General features: G+C 26.4%; 2 protein-coding genes across 3 annotated transcripts; one reads left to right on the plus strand and one right to left on the minus strand.

The window, feature by feature from the left end:
• Positions 1-10,687: 10,687 nt before the first annotated feature.
• LOC136074509 (zinc finger MYM-type protein 1-like) lies at positions 10,688-11,377 on the minus strand. Its single transcript, XM_065786838.1, has one exon. The coding sequence runs from the start codon at positions 11,375-11,377 to the stop codon at positions 10,688-10,690; it is 690 nt and encodes a 229-aa protein (XP_065642910.1).
• Positions 11,378-19,471: 8,094 nt separating this feature from the next.
• LOC136075417 (glutamine synthetase-like) lies at positions 19,472-22,499 on the plus strand. Of its 2 annotated transcripts, none has more exons than XM_065788531.1 (5): positions 19,472-19,586; positions 20,688-21,073; positions 21,356-21,583; positions 21,673-21,839; positions 22,157-22,499. In XM_065788531.1, exons 2-5 carry the CDS (start codon positions 20,705-20,707, stop codon positions 22,488-22,490), a joined length of 1,098 nt encoding a protein of 365 aa, XP_065644603.1. In that variant the 5' UTR covers positions 19,472-19,586; positions 20,688-20,704; the 3' UTR covers positions 22,491-22,499. The 2 variants fall into 2 exon arrangements, with proteins under 2 accessions (XP_065644603.1, XP_065644604.1); XM_065788532.1 differs by lacking the exon at positions 19,472-19,586 and adding an exon at positions 20,462-20,518.
• Positions 22,500-22,833: the final 334 nt, after the last annotated feature.

Genomic DNA, 22,833 nt, shown 5'->3' on the forward strand with positions numbered 1-22,833 from the left:
CATTTATATTTAGAAAATCCAAAATATTCTTGTAAGTTGCTATTTTTGACAACATTTTGGTAGCTAAAATTAATATTAAACTTAATTTAAGTGATTATAACAAAGGGAATTTAAATTATCATTAGAGTTCATTGGTTCTTTTACTAAATCAATATAAAAAATAGAAAAATAATTGAAAATAAATTGATAACTTTCTAAGAAATTTCCATTTTGAGAACTTTAGTTGATTACTATTTCCAGGTTTTGTTTTGAAAAAAATAGTTTTAAGAATCTGTAGTACAGGCTGTAATAAAAATAGTAAGAATCAAGCTTTTATTTAAACAACCCAGACAAAATACCTTTAGAAAAGTAAAAATTTTATTTTTATTGCCTTGAAAGCTGAAGTCTTTAATAAAGAATTATGCTTGCAATTTAAATTTTATTTGAAGTTAAAATTTCAGAAACGCAAAATCAAAACAAAAAACGTCATGTATTTTGGTACTAAGGAATCCTTACCAAAAAGCTTCGTTTTAAAAAAACGTTCCCGCTTCAACTTTTTTTCTCAAAAGTGGTCTTAAGATATGGATAATACTTAAATGAAGTCATATAAACCATAATACTTTCTATATATGGCTGAAAAGAAGTTGAGTAACACTAAATGATGCAAAAAACCTCAAGGTGTTTGCTTAATCATACAAGAAGATAAAAGAGAGTAAATTTCATGAAAATTAGGTGTTTTTTGTCAAACGTCAAATGTTTTTCGTTAAGCCGTGGAATTGCTACATGTGGACAAGGCCATACTGGCCTTAAAAGATTTTGTAATTTTATGGATCTTCCACGGCCAATGACTAAAAACACTTACATTAAAATTGTTCGAAAAATTGCTATTAAAGTTAAAGCAATTGCAGTAGAAACCATGCCTGATGCTGCACTTGAAATTATAAAAGCATCCCAACATACAACTGATGAACCAGATTTAATAAATACCAGTGTTTCTTGTGATGGTACTTGGCAACGTCGAGGTTTTTCCTCAAACTGCAATATCTACGATTACAGCAAAAGTTTTGGATTGTGAAGTATTATTCAAGTATTGCAAACAATATTTTTTGATTATAAAGAAAAAAAAATACAGACCCTGATTCATATAAAATGCTAAAAAATATTCATTTTTATAACCTCAACTGCACTGGCTCATCCACTGGTATGGAGGTCGCTGGAACAAAATCAATTTTAATTGAAATAATGTTACAATTTTGTAATTCAAATTGTTACAGTCTTTTTATTTGTAATTATATATCTACATAGATTATTACTTATTACCTTCATATATCAGTACATATATGCCTACTTTTTATGATATTTACATGGTTATAATTTCATTATTTATGGTCATAAATTCATATAATTTTACAGAACGCAGAAAAAACCTATACTGTCTGCTGATAATTTAAAGTTTCTATACTTCTCGTTTATACAAAACTACTACATATACGCTAATGTTGCATGGGCAAGTACTAATAGATCCAAACTAACCACGTTAGTTTGGATCTGAGTACTTGCCCATGCAACATTAGCGTATAGTTTTTAATAAGGATAGACTCTCGCATGCTGAGCCACTTTTGAAAAATTTGAAAGCATTAAATGTATATCAAATCAATATATTCCAAAATTTGTTATTTATGCTCAAATATAAACATGGACTTGTTCCTTCTTACTTTTCAAAGAACTTCTTCCAAAACGGTAAAAATAGATACCATACCAGAGGAACGGGAAACTTCAACGTACCTTTTAAAAAAACTAATCTCTCGCACTTTTCCATTTCGTACCGTGGTCCTTATCTATATAACAAGTTAATATCAAAAAATACTCAACTGGAAAAATTGAATAACTAAAATACTCTGAAAACGTTATTAAAAGATCTCATTTGAAACACTAACAACTTTATGAATTTTTATTAACCCCAAAACATTTAAAACTATGTATAAAACTAACTTTGTTCCGAAACCAATGTAAACTCTAATAACTCAAAAAACTCTAAATAACTCAACCCAGTGAAAAAGCGCACATGGGATACGTGTGGATTTTTTCCATATGTAACCCATGTGGGGATAATTATTTTGTCCCATGTGGGTTTTATATGGTAAATCCCACATGGATTCCATATGGTAAATCCCATATGGGATACGCGTGGGTTTTTACCATATGTAACTTATATGGGGATTATTATTTTGTCCCATGTGGGTTTAATATGGTAAATCCCACATGGGTTTTATGTGGTAAATCCTACATGGGATATAGGTGGAAAATACTACATGTTATAGATTTTAAATGCCACATATTTTAATCCAAATGGTATAAAAGTAGTCAATACTGGACAAATGTAAGTCCGAATGCTTCTATGATAATTTTTAAAATTCTTTTAATTTAAAAAATTACTTAAATAGTAATTTAAAATTAATCATCGAAACTTTCAGAGAGACTTAACTTAATCTGGTATTTGCTACTTTATCCCATTTGGTATTCAAAATATAGAGCATTTTTGATCTTTTACATGTGATGTTTTCCACCTATAACCTATGTGGGATTTACCTTAAACTATTATGACGAAATTTTATAAAATTAAAAAACGTGTTGCAAAATGAATTTATTTTAAAATAAATGCTATTAATCAATACATCCAAAATGAATATTAAAAATATTATTTTTTCTTTTGCGATTTACACGCCGTTTTTTGTCGATTGAATTAATTAAATCGCTTCGGCTTGCATAATACCAAGGTTTTTAGTATTTTCTAACTTTTTTCAAACATTTTCTAAAAAAAAAATATAAATACAAATATATATAAATATAAATATATGTAAATATATATATACATATATATATATATATATATATATATATATTTGTATATATATATATATATATATATATATATATATAGAGAGAGAGAGAGAGAGAGAGAGAGAGAGAGAGAGAGTAATTCTTTAGCAGAATATTAGAATATCTGCATTGTTTTTTTGTGATTTTAAATTTATATTTAGCAGTAATGAACTGAAACTGAGTAACACAAAATATTCTGAATAAAGAGTCAGTAGCACCTTGAAAAAAAAAAGCAAAATATTGACCATTGGACAAGAGTATCAGAAGGAATTTCAAGTCCGCCTCTGTTTAGGCTATACAGATAACTTCCATATTTATAATAATAATTGGTAGAATCATCATAAATTTTTATTTTACATTTTTGCACATAGCCAGCTATGTAAACTATAGCTTCTAATGTAGATTTATTAACTGAGCTTTCAAGATCATGTATATTATCCAGAAGTTCTTTTTCATCAGTAGAAAAATCTAAAACATATGTCACAAGTATGACCATCGATACCATCAACAGGAATGTCAAGTTGTAATACCAATTTAGTATGTTGAATATTAATTTTTTCAATTACAGATTTAGCGTTTATAAAGTAAGTACCTCCAGATCCCTGTCGAAGCTTAGAAAAAGCTTTTTCAAGTGGATCTGTTGAAAACCAACCTAATAAGACATACTTTGCTCCATTACTCAACAAAGTTTCTACGAGATCAATAAAGCCATAACATGAATGCGCTATTGCATTGCTAGTATCTAGCGTAAGCTGTTTTACACGCTTACCTGTAGGTTTCATAAAATTTGACAGTTCAGCAATATCTCGTAGCAGTTGTAACTGTTGATCACCAACTGAGTGGATTTCTCCGCATAATTCATTTCTAAACCGAATGCCAGCAACAGGTGCTTTGACATTAACAACATTCCAAAAAAAAAATTTTTTTCAATAAATACAGGAGTACCTTCAAATGCTTTATTTTCAATCTCTGGATGCGTTCTTAATGCAGCTACTGTTTCTTCGCAAAAAATAGACAAACAAAACTTTACATTTTGTCTCTCTATTGGTTTTGGATAAACTGATTTAGCTGTAAGTTTAGAGAGTTTAAAAAGGCTATTGCACTCAGTTTTATATAAAGTTTCTAAATCACTCCACTTAGCCAAAGCCAGTTCTTTATTGTTCAAAAATTGAAGTTCGCCAGTCTTTTTTGTCAACTAATTGTTTTGTATAGATTTTAAGAGATGCACATAATCATAAAATAAATATATACCTGATGTTGTTAACCATGGTTTACTATCAACTGTTTTAAACATTCCAAAAAATCTTTGATTTACACGGTTACCATCAGTAATTATTACCAGTGTCTTACTATTTTCAATATTATTTATCGTATCAACAATTTGTTGACATTGAGCAAACTGAAATTCAGAGGAAAGATTTGCAACAGGTTAAGCTCTACATATAAATTCTGGACCTCTAAAAAGACATTTAATCATAAATGATAAAATTGTTTTAGCTAACTTTTCAGGGTAGTTTACTGCTTGACCAAACAAAGCACCTCTTTGGTAAAGTAATGAAGCTTTGACATAGACCTCATCAATTAGTAGTATGGAAGTTCTTTTCAATGGATTTAAATTCATAAAAATACTATTTATAAAACTTAGGTCCTCCATTGAGCTTATTTTTGAAGTCAACCGTGTAAAGTCCTTATACTTGGCAACTTGTAGTCAATACACAAACAATCATATAAACTTCGTTGCATAGCAAAATACTCATATGCTTTACATATAATATCTGGAGTATATAAAACTTCACCAACATTAACTTTTCTCATAGCATTAAGGTTATCGAATAGAATATTTGACTGAAGCAAACTTTCTTTATTTTTAAAAAATCTAACTGCTTCAAATAAAGCTGATTTTGTTTTTATTAACTTAATTTGTTTACAGCTAAAGATGAAATATTACAAGTTGTGCCATTATGGTTAGCTACAAATGAATAATCATTAAAAATTACTAAAATAAATAATGGAACACCAAGTTTGTACATTTCTAATTGTATGTGTAAACTTTTCTTATTAAGCTGGAAAACAATAACATCGTTATTACCACTTAACAAAGATTGAATATCGTCAAAAATAAGTTCATCCTCTTTTAGAAAATCATTTAACTCATCTGGTAAAATGCTTCAAAAACTGTTTGAAGTTACAGTTTTTCTAACTTTACTTGCTGGTGTGGCTAAACAACTAAGCGGAATATTTTTAAAAACAGATGGTGGATTTAAAGGTCGTTGCTTCCCATATTTGCTTTCAAAAGGTGCTTCATTTGGCCAATGCAGTCGACATACTGCTGTATAGTCTGTAACAAAAAAACCAGTTCTTGGGATAGCTTCACTACATCTTTTTCTCTCCTCTAGATTCTTCGGGAATATATAAATTGATATTTTTGTTGTAGTTGAGTATTGATATTTTTGTTGTAGTTGTAATTGATATTGTAGTTGTAGTTGTATAAATTGATATTTTTGTTGTAGTTGAGTTAGTTCGACTTGCAAAGAGATACACAGCAATTTAAAGGCATTTTAATTATTAAAAAACCTTATCATTAGTTTGACAATATTATTACCTTACAATGTAACACCTTGAACCTTACAACGTTAACGTCTTGAAGTTGCGCTATCTAATTTATAAACCAATCAAATTTTAAAGATTTATTAAAAAAGCACGAACACAAACTTTCATCTAATGTTAAAAGATAAAAATGTAAACACAGTATTTGGAATTGGCCTTCAGTTTAACAACTTTGTTATGCAATGTCAAGGCCTGTTATTATAGAAGGCCGTGGTCACACATAATATAATATTCTGAAACTAATAAACAAACATCTAAATTTCTATAAGTAAATTTATTCTTTGATCTTTGCCTTCATATCCTATCTTATTTTCATATAATCTATAACGGTATTATTTATATAACATATCACAACAATATTATTAAATTTGTGATGTTCAAATATCATATGAACATTCTCTAACATGTTCATATGATATTTGAATATAGTTCTTGAGTATATTATCTGCTAACAATTGACTGATGCAAGTTCAAATGTTGTCAAAAACCAAGCATGCATGCATGGGACACTGCAGTGTCCCACAAAGAAATGCAGGTTTGAAAGTCAAAGAATTCCCAATTTTCTTTTTTTTTTTCCCCCTATTTTAATTTTTCAAAAAAATTAAAATAGGGGGGAGATAGGGAGGTTTCTGTAACTTTTTTTAGGCTCCAAAACTTTTAACTTTAGATATAAAAAGGTTCATAAAACTTAAGGGACTTAAGAAGTACATTGAGGAACAAAAACAGGATATTTACAGAAACTTTTTAATTTTTAATCTGGAGTACCACAGTGTTATTGGGAATAAAGTCGCTGGGTCCAGTATTCAAAGTAATATGATCTAAAGTAATATATAAATTAAATAAAATGCTTTAAAATGCATGCAGTTATACATATAACTCCTGATAGTTAACTATATGTATAACTAGTTATACATAAAATTTATTATATAAACTTATTTTTTAAGGTTATGCTTGAACAAATTAGTACCAATTAATTCAAATTCAAGATTTATTTCAAGTTCAAATCCTTATTTGTTCATTGTTTTTTCGCTATTTTATATTTATTTGTTCAAATTTGTTAACTAGTACTAATTCTTACTACAGTAAGAATATTTATTATTGTTGAACGTGATTTTATTAGTAACCTAATTTTACTTTCAACATATTTTGACAACACCCTTTACATTTTAAATGATGACAGCTTTACTTTTCTATTGATGTTAAATTTATTACATTTCAATAACTCAGATTGAATTTTAACTGAATTATTGTAAGCTTTGTAAGGGTTTGTTGTATATCAAATGGTGTTGTAAATAAAGTAAAAATAATATATATATATATATATATATATATATATATATATATATATATATATATATATATATATATATATATATATATATATATATATATATATATATATATATATATATATATATATATATATATATATATATATATATATATATATATATATATATATATAGTATTTAGGCTATGGGGTCATCCATAAATGATGCCAGTAGATAGAGGGGCAGTGTGAGTTTAACAATAAATGACAATAGGGCAGGCCTTCCCAGGAGAGGCGTGCAGTTGCACGCCTTGAGTGAACACGTATATATTTTTTTTTTGGATAACTCGGCCACGTTTTTTTAGCATATATTAAAAATAACGCATTTTTAAAAAGGCGCTGAAAAAATCAAATTAAATTCGTTGTATTATTTTGTAATTTTTAAAATAATTTATTCTTTTCATTAATAAGGAAATAATAACATAAAAATAATATATATATATATATTTTTTTTTTGAATTTTTTTTTCTTATAACAAAATTTTTTTTTTTTTTTATTTTACATATTTTTTTTTCTAATTTTAAATTTTTTCGCATAAGTATGTCTTTCTACAAAAAATAACTTCTAAGTTCTAGAAGAATTATTATCTACAAGGTTCTTAATAAGGGTAAGAACGTTTAGCTCATTCGGTCAAGACATTACATAGCGCCGCGGAGTCCCGGGTTCGCATCCCGCGCGGCAGAGCATATTTTTCAAAATAGATTAAAAAAGTTTTCAGTCACATTTTCTGTTTATTTTTTCGACTTGTCTTAAATATCGTTGCTGAAAAAATCAACACCTAAAAATATATTATAAATAATTATAATATAAATAAATAAAAAATAAATATAAATAAATATTTTTTTTTTTTATGTTTACTAGACATAAAAAAAAAAAATTGTAATAAGAAAAAAAAAATTTTTTTAAATAAGTATAAATATATATATTTAATTTTTATGTTCATATTTTTATATTAATAATAAGAATAAATTATGAATAAAAATAATAAAATAATACGACAATTTAGTTAGGTTTTTTCAGCGCCTTTTTAAAAATGCGTCATTAATATATTCTAAAAAACCGTGGCCAAACTCTCAAAAAATTTTTATATATATATACATATATATATATATATATATATATATATATATATATATATATATATATATATATATATATATATATATATATATATATATATATATGTATATGTATATGTATATATATATATATATGTATATATATATATATATATATATATATATATATATATATATATATATATATATATATATATATATATATATTATTTTTACTTTATTTACAACACCATTTGATATACAACAAACCCCTGCAAAGCTGACAATAATTCAGTTAAGATTCAATCTGAGTTATTGAAACGTAATAAATTTAACATAATTAGAAAAGTAAAGCTGTCATCATTTAAAATATAAAGGGTGTTGTCAAAATAAGTTGAAAATAAAATTAAGTTACTAATAAAATCACGCTCAACAATGATAAACATTCTTACTGTAGTAAAAAATAGTACTAATTGATAAATTTGAACAAATAAATATAAAATTAACAAAAACAATAAATAAGAGCTTTAACTTAAACTTTAACTAAAACTTGAATTTGAATTAATTGGTACTAATTTGTTCAAGCATAACCTTAAAAAATAAGTTTTTATAATGAATTATATGTATAACTAGTTATACATATAGTTAACTATCAGGAGTTATATGTAAAACTATATGCATTTTAAAGCATATTATTTTATTTAAACATTACTTTAGATCATATTACTTTGAAAACTGGACCCAGAGGCTTTATTTCCAATAACACTGTGGTACTCCTGATTAAAAATTGAGTTTCTGTAAATATTCTGTTTTTGTTCCTCAATGTAGTTCGTAAGTCCCTTAAGTCTTAAGGACTTTATTATATCTAAAGTTAAAAGTTTTGGAGCATAAAAAAAGTTACAGAAACCTCCATCCTATTTTTTTCTTTTTTTAATAAAGAAAATTGGGAATTCTTTGACTTTCAAACCTGCATTTCTTTGTGGGACACTGCAGTGTCCCATGCATGCAAGATTGGTTTTTGACAACATTTCAACTTGCATCAGTTAATTGTTTGCAAATAATATACTCAAGATCTATATTCAAATAACTATTATATTATCCTAATAATACGTCTATTTGCACAAATCTTAATCTTATTTCTATAAAGAAAGATAAACATTATTCGTGGTACTTACATACTTGCTTGCCATTCTCTATATTAATATAAAATATTTTCACACAATATAAACGTAACGCAATGCAATGTTGATTAAAAAATTTTTTTTTTAAAGTTTTTTTTTTAGTTTCCAGCCTTCAAATTAATTCCCATTCAAATCCTACAGGAAACCCACGTGGGATTTCCCATGTGTGTAAATACCATATGGTTCCCACATGTAACCCATGTGGGATTACCCATATTGGTTTAAGGTGACAAATTTCCATACGTATACCACACATGGGAAAATCCGTCCCACGTAAATCCCACGCGGAACCCATGTGGGACGCGGTTTTATTTTTCAGTGGGTTATATTTATGTGTATTGAAATAAAATTAAAAAATTAAAAACTTCTTTTTGTCTGCATTCTTTGTTTTTTGCATTTTGGATTTTTATTTTTAATCTGTCGAAAACCGATAACATTTTTTTTTTTTGTTTGTAAATATAAACTTATTTTAAATAAAAGCATCCAAAAATATTAGTAAAGCATAGCGGTTTCTTGATGACAAGACTGTCTTCTGCAAGTTTTCCGCGTTCTTTGAAGTAATTTCTAATACTTTACAGTTTTATTTGATAAATTTTTTTGTATAACGTAACTTTGTAACTGTTTTTTTCCTTTTAAATTTTACTTACTCTGTAAAGATTCTATTATATTTTACGAATTTGTAAGGATTAAAGAACAAAAAAATTAAATTAAAAAAAATCAAAAAAAAAAAGTTGAAATGACTGACTCTCTCCCTTTTTATAAAAATTCTGTTTGCTAAAAAATACGTCACGTCAATTATTCATCGACCAAATCCGGGCTCAACTAAATGACTTAAGAACTAGCGGACTTTTTATTAAATTATGTGGGTTATAATCCGTTTTTAGGTAGAAGTCCTGCTGTTATAATTAATTTTAAATTTTTTTAATGTTAACCATTTTCTAAAAGCCGAAAAGAAACATCGTTTATCTTCACATCGTTTACTTAAGCTATTGAAATAATGTTACAATGTTGTAATTCAAACTGTTACAGTCTTTTTATTTGTAATTACATATCTACATAGATTAGTACTTAATACCTTCATATATCAGTACATATATGCCTACTTTTTATGATATTTACATGGTTATAATTCATATAGTTTTACAAATTAAGTTATTTAAAATTTTAAGGCGAGACTACCTAATTTATTACCATCTTCACACCATTATTTTTCTACGTATGTTCTCGTGATACAATGACAAATAATTATATAAATTATATGACGATCTTGTCGTCAAATCTTTTTAAAAGTTTTTTGTTAGTCTATTTTTAAAAAGATCAAAAGAAATTTATTTTTGCTTGTACTTCCTAAAGCAATATTTACATAGTTTATATAACAATGTATGAAGCAATATTTGCATAGTTTATATAACTACGCAGTTTATATAACTATGTATACCCAGGGCCGTAGTAAGATCAAAAATCCTTGCGGGCAAGCAGAAAAAATGCCGCCTCAAATTCAATAATTTTTTTAATGTTTAATTTTATTCAAACTTTGATAAACCTACTTAAAGCACATTTAAAATCAACTTTATATCGTGCTTTGTGGTTGAAAGTCATTGAAAAAATTACCAGGCATTAGTTTTTTTAATAAATATTAAAATTAGACACATTCAAACAAAATTTATTTTTCTAGCTTTCAATGATGCAAAGTTATCAATATTTTCATTGTAACACAGAGATTTTGCCAGGGGATTTTCAATTGACAAAATGGCAAGATTAGTCAAACGTTCTTGACCCATGGAGGATCTTAGATAATTTTTCAAAAGCTTAAGTTTGCTAAAGCTACGTTCACATGATGCCACAGTGACGGGTAGTGTGAGAAAGATTCTAAAAGCAACTTCAATAAAAGGGTATGCCTCAGTCAAAGAATAGGTGTGCATAAATTGCAAGATTTTTAATGAATTTGCGTTTTTTAAATCTGGAATCAGGACACTGGCTTGAAACTTAAAGCTTTCAATTTCAGATAGAAATTCGTTAGCATTAAGATCACGAACATAATTTTGACAAAGTTTATCTCCACATTTCTTCAGATCTTCAACTGACATACTTGCAAGAGAGTTACCATTTAGAAACTCAAAATCTGATGAAATCTCAGCCATTGTTTCAAATTTCGAGTGTAATTGTGTAATTATACTGTCAAAGACTATATTACAATTAATTTCAAAATCTTTTTCTGGAGGTATGTGTGAACTTTCTTCCCTTGTTTCATCATCAAACATCCTTTTTGCTTTTCGTTTTCTTTTGATTGGAAAGCTAGCTTCAATGTCAAGATCTTTTGATATTATTTCAGCTTTTTTCATGCTGTTATGAATGCCCCTGTCTCGAAGGTTTTATATAGAAGCAATAAGACCAGCAATTTTTTTTGATGCAATATCAATTGTCATATTTTTTCATTTTAGGCTGCGATTCTCTCTGTCAATTAATGTTAGTATCATGTTCCAAAGGTCAAGCCAGCAAAGAAACTCAAAATCAACTTGAATCAAAATCTCTCTAGCTTCGGACCTTGTTTCAGCAATTAGCAGAGAATCATTACTAATTTCTTGTAAAACATTGCAAACATTTGTGATTTGATTATTTAGTGAATGGATAGCCTCCTTTTTGGCCTCCTTTTTAATTCATCTTTATTTAAGCTGAATAATATTTCTGAAGCCTGACCAACTCCGGTTTTTTGATGAGACTCAATGAAATCCAGAAAACTCTCTTCAATAGAACATTCTCCATCAGTGACACAAACATATCGGATCATTTCTGACATTTGTTCTTTGTGAGAGAGATCAGGAGTTCAATCAAATAAAATTGAATAGTATTTGGCTTTTTTAATTCTCGTGACTATCTCGCTTTTCACCTTTCTGCCAAGAAGTTCAATTAGTTCATTCAGAATTTGTGGGGAAAAGTAACTAACAGATTTCTGTCTAAGTTTAACATTCGTTATGTGTTCTGCTAAAGGATGATGATAGCGTGCTATTAGTTCAATTGTGTTGAGAAAGATTCCACTGTTTGGCTCACCAATAATATTAGAACTGCCTCGAAAAGCCAAATTGTTCTATATAATTGAATCTATAACAACTTTTAGAATATTTCGCCACTTTTCTTTTTCAGTTTGGATGGCATTTTGAATGTCCTTGTCTAAAAATCTTCCCTCTCTCAGATTTTTCTCCATTTCTTTCCATGAAGTGAAACACTTTCTATGTTCACAGCTGTTCTCGTGTTCAGGGATTCGAAGGTTTAGTTGTTTCCATTCTGAAAAACCTTTTGATGTATCTACTAACTTGCTTGTCTTTGTTTTTGAAAAAAGGATACATGGAAAGCAAAACAAAGAATTTTTTGATGCACTGTATAACAACTATTGACGATTAACTTTTTCCTCATTAGGAAGATTTTTTTCAAACCAACTAGAACTGAAATGTCTGTTTTCTGATGATGTTGATGCGGTAGGATAGACTTCTCTCTTGTCTTGTTTAGCAACATGTTCAACCAAAGAACATCTTAGACTGTCATTAATTTTGGACCAAGTTGGTGGATCGTCAAACTTGAATTCTAACAGATTTGTTGTAACTGCGTTTTGGTTGACTTCATTGTTTTGCAGTACCTGCTCATCATCACATCGAAAAAAAACTGGACTTTTTTGCGCTGTAAAAATAAAAATAAACTATATCAACATTTTTTCCATTGTAATATTGCAAATGACATGGCTTAGTTTGCTAAGTTTTTTAATTAAATTTATTTGTGATTTTGATTTGAAAATCCATCAATAAAAATATTTTTACCTGGTTGTTCTGTTTGATCTTCGCTTTTTTAAATCCATTTTGCAAACACCTTTTGTGATTTTTGGCACTTTCAAGTCGTTGCTTTTTTAACTTTTTGAAAGCTGAACCTGATAGCTTTATTCTTATTTTTGATGGTGACATAATAGATTTTAAAACTTTTATTTCAAAATATTTTACTTTTCTTGTCAAAGAAAGAATGAAAGTTTCTGTGTGCGACTAGGTGTAATCAATAAATACAAATGCAATTATTTTGCCTCGATTTCTTTTTCAAAAGTTCTCAAGTCAAAAAACTGCGAGTTAAAATTATTTTCATTAAAAAATTGCAAATCTGGGTCGTAAAAGTCATTAAGTAAAACATTATTTGTTGTTTTGAAAACATTAAAGTGTTGCGTTCCCAAATCTATTGTTTGTTTAGTTATTTGTAAGAGAGATTTTACGCTTAAAAAAAAAATTAAGTTATTTTTTAAATTCGCGACAATTAATTTAGTTATATTTAGTATTTACCTTGATTGCGCAGTTTTTTTACTTCTTCTCATAGTTTCTTTCTCTCTTCCATAGTTTCTTTAGCGAAATCTTCGTTAATATATATTCCACTGCCTTTCAGATTTTGTTTTAATTAATGTTTTAATTTCAGATTGGAAATTATTTTAATTTGCATGAAGGTGCGAAAAAAATTATAAGGCGTGTCCAAAGATTTTGAAACGCGAATTAAAATTATTTTGGTTTTGAGGCGTCTTTAAAACATTTCAAATATTAAAAAATGTTTAACAAATTTTGAAATTTGCCGCCTTGCTAATTTGCCGCCCATGGCTGTGGCCTCGTTCGCCACCCCTTCACTACGGCTCTGTGTATCGCAAAATCGTCAAAGTTCGGTCACTTAAGAAAAAATATAAAAAAAGCATGCACAACTCAAACTTTACAAACTTTTTTTCTCAAATAATATTTGTAATTAGTTCGTAAATATGAATCTATAAAATAAAAAAAATAATGTTTATATGTAACCTGCTGAAATAATTCTTTAGCAAAACAACAATTTAAAAAAAATGCATGCTATTAAAATCTAAAATAAGCAAATTATTAAAATGAGCAAATTTAGTCTTAGTATTATTAAGAATCACCAAATTAATTATATTTACGAAAAAATTATTAGTTTTTGAAAATCAACTACTTTTTTTATAAAAATCAGTGAAATTTTGAATGACTAATTTCTGTCATTCACGGATAAACAAAGAAAGAGACAATTAGCAGTAATATTATGAAATGTTGATAAGTGCTGCGAATGTTTAGTTTTCCGGTAACTTTACCTGTAAATTTACCAGTAAATTTTGACATTTTTAAAATGGATACACACCATGGTATTTTATTTAAATAAAAAATTTATTCATAATTTCAAAATTAACTGACGGTTCTTTGAGTTCTAAAAAATGTCAAGCTTGTGACATTTATTTTGGAGACAAAATTACAGCTCAGTGACAATTGTGGATGCTTTGCGGATTCTGTGAAGATTGGTTGTGTGGATCTTGCTGTTCTTCTGTGGTAAACGATACGTGCAAGAATTGCCAATAAACATACAAAGCTCATTTAAAGCAAAGTAGTGTTTTTTTGTTATTTGAAAAAACCTTTTTAAATTAACTGAAAAATATATTTTTAATTTTATTAACCAGTTGGCGTAGCAAATGTGACCATGACCAAAGTAATAAAATAGTTGACTAGTTAAAATAAAAATTAAAAATACTTCAACTTATATTTAAAAAGGCCTTTTATGTGCTTCTTCTTGTTTTCTTTGATGCCCCAAAAGACTTTTTTTTTAGCCCGGGGCGACGCCCTCCTTAGTTACTGGTATTTTTATTATAGAATTCTACAAGGTTCAATTGTCTAAGTAATATTTAAAGAGTACACTGGAAAAAACGACATAGTCACATTTAAAAAGTTTTGAGAAATATATATTAATTATTTATAAAAGTATTTAAAGCATAGAAGTAAATTAGAAAAATTTTTTTCTCGATTAATTTATATGAAGTTTGCATTTTTATTAAAATATTTGTAACTTTTATGAAAGATTTTTTTCCTAACTTTATACAAAGACTTTTATAAATGATTCATAAATACTTTCTCAAAACTTTTTAAATGCGACTATGCCGTTTTTTCCCGTGTACTCTTCATTTTTTTTTTAAATTTTCTTTTTCACCAAAATAATGGCTGGATACTACCTTAAACCAGTTAGAGATATACTTAAATTCTTAATTCATTTTGTAGAACAGTTTAGTAATGCAACAGTTTGACACAAATTTGTATCATCTGCAGACTAATTTTGGTGAGTAGAAATTTAGGTAATTTGATTATTTTTTTTTGATAATTTTGACTGGTATAAATTAATTAACATTTTCAAGATGTATCCATTATGAAAAAAAATTTTATGGGCCCTACTAGGTCCTTAAAAAATAATTGTTTTTTAATTTACTCCACCTTGGGGTAAGTTAGCGCAAACTATAAAAATTATTAATAATATATATTTAAGTACAAAATTTATGAAACTTTAATTACTATTTATTTTGTAAACAAATTTAACCCGAATATTTAACGTTACTACAAGCTGGTTGCAAATGATAACGTGTGTAAGAAGCCAAAAAACCCCCCTGTAATTTTTTCAAAATTTTTTTGTAAAAAATAAATGTTCCGATTTTGTTTATAAAATAATCTTTCAAAAAAGAAAAAAGAAAATTAAACTTTTGTTAAAAACATTTTTTTTCTAAATTAAATAAATTGTAGAAAAATTTAATTTTTATGGTTTATATAATTTTTTATTTTATATATACACGTTTATTTGTCTCCCTAATAAAGTTTTTTAAAATCAAGATGAAATTAAAAGTATTTTTTATTATATTCGATGAAAACCAAGTTACTGTTAAACAAATAATATCAAAGATGTTTTTAGTTTCTTCTAAAAAATTTTTGAAAAGTTTATTTCACCATTTATAACAACAATTTCCTTCTTTAAAGCTAAATTTTATAAAAAGGTTTAAAAGTAGTATTAGTACTTTATAAAAAAATATTATAAAAGATTTATTTATAGTATATATATATATATATATATATATATATATATATATATATATATATATATATATATATATATATATATATATATATATATATATATATATATATATATATATATATATATATATATATATATATATATACTATAAAGAAATCTTTTATAAGATTTTTTTATAAAGTACAAAGTTTTAAAAGTATGAAATGTTGATAAGTGCTGCGAATGTATAGTTTTCCGGTAACTTTACCTGTAAATTTTAAAAAAGTTTAAAAGTAGTATTTGTACTTTATAAAAAAATCTTATAAAAGATTTCTTTATAGTATATATATATATATATATATATATATATATATATATATATATATATATATATATATATATATATATATATATATATATATATATATATATATATATATATATATATATATATATATATATATATATACATATATATATATATATATATATATATATATATATATATATATATATATATATATATATATATATATATATATATATATATATATATATAAGTAAGGCTTTTAGTAAGGCTTAGTAAGGCCAGTAAGGCTTTTGACACTGTCGATCATTACATTTTATTAATAAAATTAGAAAACTATGGTATTAAACATATAAATATTGCGTGGTTTAAAAGCTATTTGCCAAATAGAAAACAATACATTTCTTATAATGAAGGTAAAACAACCAATATGAACATAACATCAGGGATCTATATTAGGGCCACTCCTATTTCTCATTTTTATTAATGATTTAAGCAAAGCTTGTACTGAACTAGATACAATTTTATATGCAGATGACCCAAATCTATTTTATGCACATAATGATATAAATATTCTGTTTAAGTCAGTAAACAAAGAGCTATTAAATCTTACTGAATGGTTTAATGCAAACAAATTATCTCTAAATGTAACCAAAACAAAATATACTTTTTTCCATCGTTTTCATGACCGAGATAAAATTCCTTTGAAACTTCCAAAACTTTGTATTGCCAATCAGGACATAAAAAGAGAAACCACTTTATAATTTCTCGGCGTGCTTCTTGATGAAAATGTGACGTGGAGAGATCACATACAATATCTCGAAAATACAATCTCAAGGAACATAGGCCTGCTATGCAGAGCCAAGCCTTTTTAAATCCAACTTGCTTAAAGCTTTTATATTTCTCGTTCATTCATTGCCACCTTAATTACTCAAATATTGCTTGGTGCAGTACAAATAAAAATAAAATAAAAAAACTATTTAATAAACAAAAGCATGCAATCAGAATCATTTCCAATGTGGGCCGTTATACACACTCCCAAGCATTATTTGTTAATTTAAATATAATGAATGTTTATCAATTAAATGTCAATCAAGTTCTTATATTTATGTTCAAAATTAATAAAAATATATCTCCTAAAATATTTTACCCATTATTCAAAATAAATCAGAATAGATATCTCACCAGATTTTCAAATAACAGTTATATTCAACCCAAAAGTTATTTTGCGGCGACCGAATTTTCAATTTCTACTAGAGGGCCGAAATTATGGAATAAAATATTAACTAATGAACTTAAAACAATTTCTATGCTAAATGAGTTTAAGAATAAATTAAAGCAAAAACTACAGATGATCAGCTTTTTCTGAAGTTTTAATGAGGTTTGAAAAAAAATAAATATACATATATATAAAATTATGGTTTGTAAGAATTATTCACATATTTAAGGTATATGCTGGTGTAAAAGGAAAGCTTCAGGATTATGCGTATTTTTTTTTTTTCTTTTTTTTTTTTTAAATTTTTCTTAACCAACACAAAAACAAAAAGTTAAAGTAGTACTTTAGGACCGATGATTTTTATTTTATTAAGTCTTTAGAAAAACGTTTTATATTATATAGTGTTACGTTTTTTAATTTCTGCTGTCTTATATTTACGGTATAGACTAAGGGGCTTGGTGATAAGACCAATTATGTCTTCTTCTTGCCCCTGCTATTTGTATTTATATTATGCTTTACGACTTTAATAAATTTATATGGCAAAAATATATATATATATATATATATATATATATATATATATATATATATATATTTCATTGCGCAGCAAAATTGTTTAACAAGCTTTATGTTACAAAGTTTAGATTTAAGAATGAATTTAAAGTAATTAAAAAAAAGATTTAATTTATTATGCTAATATTTCATGGTGTACCAATAAAATAAATTAAAATAACTCTATATTATGCAAAATCGTGCAACCAGAATTATATCCAATGAAAGCAAATTTTGTCAAAAAAATAATATTATTATATTTTACTATTATTATTTTTTTTTATTTTCCTTCATATTTAATTAAATATAACTTTTTATAAATTTTTTATTTTAAAAAAACTCTAAAAAAGATTTGCATTCATGGAAATTTAAAAGTGTTTTAATAATGATTTTTACAGTTGATATGATTACAGTTGATAAAATTTTTTTTGCAAATCTTACAGCAATATAATTCGGTTTTTAACAACCTACTGTTTCCAAATTTTTTTTCAAAGTTGTTAATTTATCAATTTATGTCTACGGGCATCAAGAAAATCATTATCTTACTCTACTTTGTAAGTGCATCAAAAAAGGTTCTTTATTTGCTGCAGTCAAATCAATGTAAAACTTTGATTGTGTGTTTCTTATTTTAGCGGTACAGAAGTGGATTTTTTCATAAGAAATTTTTGCATGGTGATCGTTTTTTGCTTGAATTAAACGGGAAGGTACGATTGTTATATGTTTTTCCCCTTAAAAGTTAAATTGTGTCTTCAAAGCAATCAAAGACATGCTCCAATATAAAATTTTTATAAAGTACAGATACTACTTTATTTGTACTTTATAAAAAAATCTTATAAAAGATTTCTTTATATATATATATATATATATATATATATATATATATATATATATATATATATATATATATATATATATATATATATATATATATATATATATATATATATATATAATTAATAGAATTGGAGTTTAAAAACTTGCTATTCAAATGACAAATCACCAAATATTTATAAATGACGTCAGTTTACAGAAATAGTGATAATAAAAACTGTGAAATATGCACAATGCTTTGACGACATCGTTATAGTTTATTTGTCTAAAGAGTTCCAACACCAATAAAATGACAAATTTTCAGGTTTTTAATCGTTAGTGACATTAAACTGCGGAATAAGCTAGATAATATTACCTGACACAATTTATGTAATTATAAAATTCATAATCATGCATAATCTAAAATTTCAACTTTTAGATTATGCATGGACAAACTGTCATTACAACTAAACTGAACATACATATATATTATCACTATACCCCTGTGTACTAATAGATAAATAACTGTTAACAATATTGTTGTGAACATTTTTTGTGGATTCTCCAAGTATTTGTTTTATTAAATGTAACGACAATTACGTGACAAAACGTCAAGTACATTTTAATTAATATTGTCATTGATTTGCCCAAGATTATTGATTTTATGACTATAATTTACAGTTAATGGCAATTCACTGCTCATTATGTTAACATCATTAGCTTAATATGGTTGTCTAACGGATGTGCTGCAAATATTTAAACGATTTTTTCATTGTTATTTTATAAATTTCATTTTTCATCTCTCAAAGAAAAGATATCGGTAAGTAAAATATTTTTTTGCAAAGTTTTCTAGAAAGATGTTTTAGAAGTATTCCCACTTTTTTTAAAATATAGAATAATATCTTTGAAATGTTAGAGACTAAGAGTTATCTATAAATAAATTTGATCAATTGACTAGCGGTTATAGTCGATTTAAATAAAAAATTATTTTTGAATAACCTAATATAATTTTATAATATATTATTGTAAGTTTTTCATATTTTATGGTTAAATAAATGGACAAAGTAAATGGTCGAAAAAAAAGATTTGATAATTAAAATCTATATCTATAATATGTATCTATACGTATTGTATCTTTATAAAAATCAATTAAGAACATTGGTCCGATTTCATGTTTTACTCCGTAAAAAAAAATTAAGAACATTAGTCTGTAAACATTAGTCCGTAACATTAGTCTGTGTAATATTAGTCTGTGAACATTAGCCCATAACATTAGTCTGTGAACATTAGTCCGTAAAAAAAATTAAGAACATTAGTCATTAATTTGATTGTTTTTTTATTCGTTTATTTAATAAAACTATTGTGAGAATAATCAAAATAAATAAAAACAAATATAAGACAAAAATAAAAAACCAATTTAAAAATTGCTACTAAAGGACTTATTTAAAATAACCTTATTTTTAAAATTTTTAGTTTTATGAATTAAGAAACCATTTAATTTTTTACTTAAATGATATTTACTTAAAGTTGTTTTTCCTTTAACCGCGTAACTCAACGAAGGTAAGTCGCATTAAAAAAAATTAACATACAAACGTGATCTTTTTTTAAAAAAAATAAAAGATCATGTATATATGTTAACTAACTTGGCTTTTAACTCTTTTATATTGCATAATTAATTATTTAAATAAAAATATTCAAAACCTACAGAATATTAAACGACATGCTGTTAAATATCTCTTATACGACAATCAAGTAAGAAGAACTTTTTCGATAAATCGATTTCGATAAAGCTATTGTATAATCGTTTTTGCGTAATTAAAGACAAATATTATAAACTTATATTTTAAATTTTTGTTAATAACGTAAATTACTACAGTTTAAAACTTTTGATTATCATATATTTATATTTTTGGGTTTCTAGCTAATTATTAATCCAAGATGGAGAATTATAAAGGTCTAAACCAGAGTATATTAAACAAATATATGGAGCTTGACACAAAAGGTAAAATTCAAGCAAACTACATATGGATTGATGGCTCAGGAAAAACATTACGATCAAAAACAAAAACTCTCGACTACGAACCTGAAACACCGGATCAGCTACCAATATGGAATTTTGACGGCTCGTCAACAGGTCAAGCAACCGGTAAAAACAGTGATGTTTATTTACATCCAGTGGCCATTTTTCCTGATCCATTCAGAGAAGGTAAACATAAGCTTGTACTCTGCGAAACTTATACTTATGATCACAAGCCAACAGAATCAAACAAAAGAAAATCATGTAAATCTGTAATGGAGCTAGTGAAGGTACGCATATTATCAACATTTTAAAAAGTTGTTAAAATTTTTGCGTAATATATTTGATATTTGCTGAGCACATTAACACACGTTTTAAGTTAAAAGCAATTTACATATTTTCACATAACATGTTTATGCTGTTCTTGTCATATAATGATGCATAAAATATGTTATGCAATGTGCAATGCACCCCACATAACATATTTGTGTTACCTTTTTTACTTAAAAATCAAGTAATAAATCCAAATTAAATCGCAAAGATGTTATTACCATAATATTTCATTAATTTAGGACTCTCATCCTTGGTTTGGCCTAGAGCAAGAGTATTCTTTACTTGATCGTGATGGACAGCCACTTGGGTGGCCAAAAGGTGGTTATCCGGCTCCTCAGGGACCATACTACTGCGCTGTTGGCACTGGAAAAGTCTTTGGAAGAGAGGTGATGGAAGCTCATTACAGAGCATGTCTTTACGCGGGATTAAAAATAGCTGGAGAAAATGCTGAAGTTATGGCATCACAGGTTTCTGAAGTTATCTGTCTTCTTTCTTTTAAAATAAATTACTCATTATAAATTTATGTTGTTTGACTGTTCAATATTGTTTTGTTTAGTGGGAATTTCAAATTGGACCTTGCGAGGGAATTGAAATGGGAGATCAATTATGGGTAGCTCGGTACTTGCTTGAACGAGTTGCTGAAGATTTTGGAATTGTTGTTACACTAGACCCTAAACCAATTTCTGGAGATTGGAACGGTGCTGGTTGTCACTCAAACTTCAGGTTTTATTAGAGTTTCTTTTAAAGTAAATGGTAGTTGATTAAAAATGATGTTTTTAAAATATTTTGTTTAACTTTATAAAGGTATAGTATATTTTCGTTTTATACAGAAATATAGTATTATAATACATATAATATATAATGTATGCTTTATAAAATAAATTAAATTTAAATATTCTTAAATATAAAAATTTCTTTAATAACAATATTTGAACGTATTTATTGTTTCTATATTTTAAGCGACCAGTTTTTAAAGTTCCCTTATGTTTTATAGTTTACTAGAAAACTAAATTATAAAATGATTTTTTTTTATTACTTAGCACACTGGAGATGCGAAAAGAAGGGGGACTTAAAAAGATATATGAAGCAATTGATTGGTTATCCAAGAACCACAAACATCACATTCGATGCTATGATCCAGCTGGGGGTAAAGATAACGAAAGACGTTTAACTGGACATCATGAAACTTCTACGATACACGACTTTTCTCATGGAGTTGCGAATCGCGGGTGTAGTATTCGAGTGCCGCGACAATGTGCTGAAGAAGGATACGGTTACTTAGAAGATCGAAGACCTGCATCAAATTGCGATCCTTACGTTGTCACAGAAGCACTTGTAAGGACAATAATTTTAAACGAAATAGTTGATGAATGAAATTTTTTTTAACGAAAATGAGTAAAACTTATAGTTTGGACTATTCAAAGTAATTTGAAAATTTTTTAGTTTGTAATCAGATTATTTATGTCTCTTTTAAGCATAAAAACGTAGTCTATTCTTTAAGCTCTACTAGACGCGCACGATCATATAAATTTCATAAATTATTTTCAATATATTTTAAAAATAAGGACCTCAAGTATTTTAAGTTTAGTGGAAATAAGGCTTTAATGTATTTTTAAATTTTTTGAATTTGACATTTGGCAGTATACACAATTTATTTTTTAATATCTTTTATTTTTTGTGTGTGTTTTGTAATTATTTTTGTTTACTTACCCAATGT

Source organism: Hydra vulgaris, chromosome 01 (genome assembly GCF_038396675.1).
Source record: "Hydra vulgaris chromosome 01, alternate assembly HydraT2T_AEP".
Taxonomy (NCBI): Eukaryota; Metazoa; Cnidaria; class Hydrozoa; order Anthoathecata; family Hydridae; genus Hydra; species Hydra vulgaris.

Excerpts from the sequence above, each read along its gene's own strand:
- LOC136075417 (XM_065788531.1), top strand. The coding sequence starts at position 20,705 with ATGGAGAATTATAAAGGTCTAAACCAGAGTATATTAAACAAATATATG. Across the intron at positions 21,584-21,672 it reads CTGAAGTTATGGCATCACAG|TGGGAATTTCAAATTGGACC; the intron begins GTTTCTGAAGTT and ends TGTTTTGTTTAG. Across the intron at positions 21,840-22,156 it reads GGTTGTCACTCAAACTTCAG|CACACTGGAGATGCGAAAAG; the intron begins GTTTTATTAGAG and ends TTTATTACTTAG.
- LOC136074509 (XM_065786838.1), bottom strand. The coding sequence starts at position 11,377 with ATGAAAAAAGCTGAAATAATATCAAAAGATCTTGACATTGAAGCTAGC.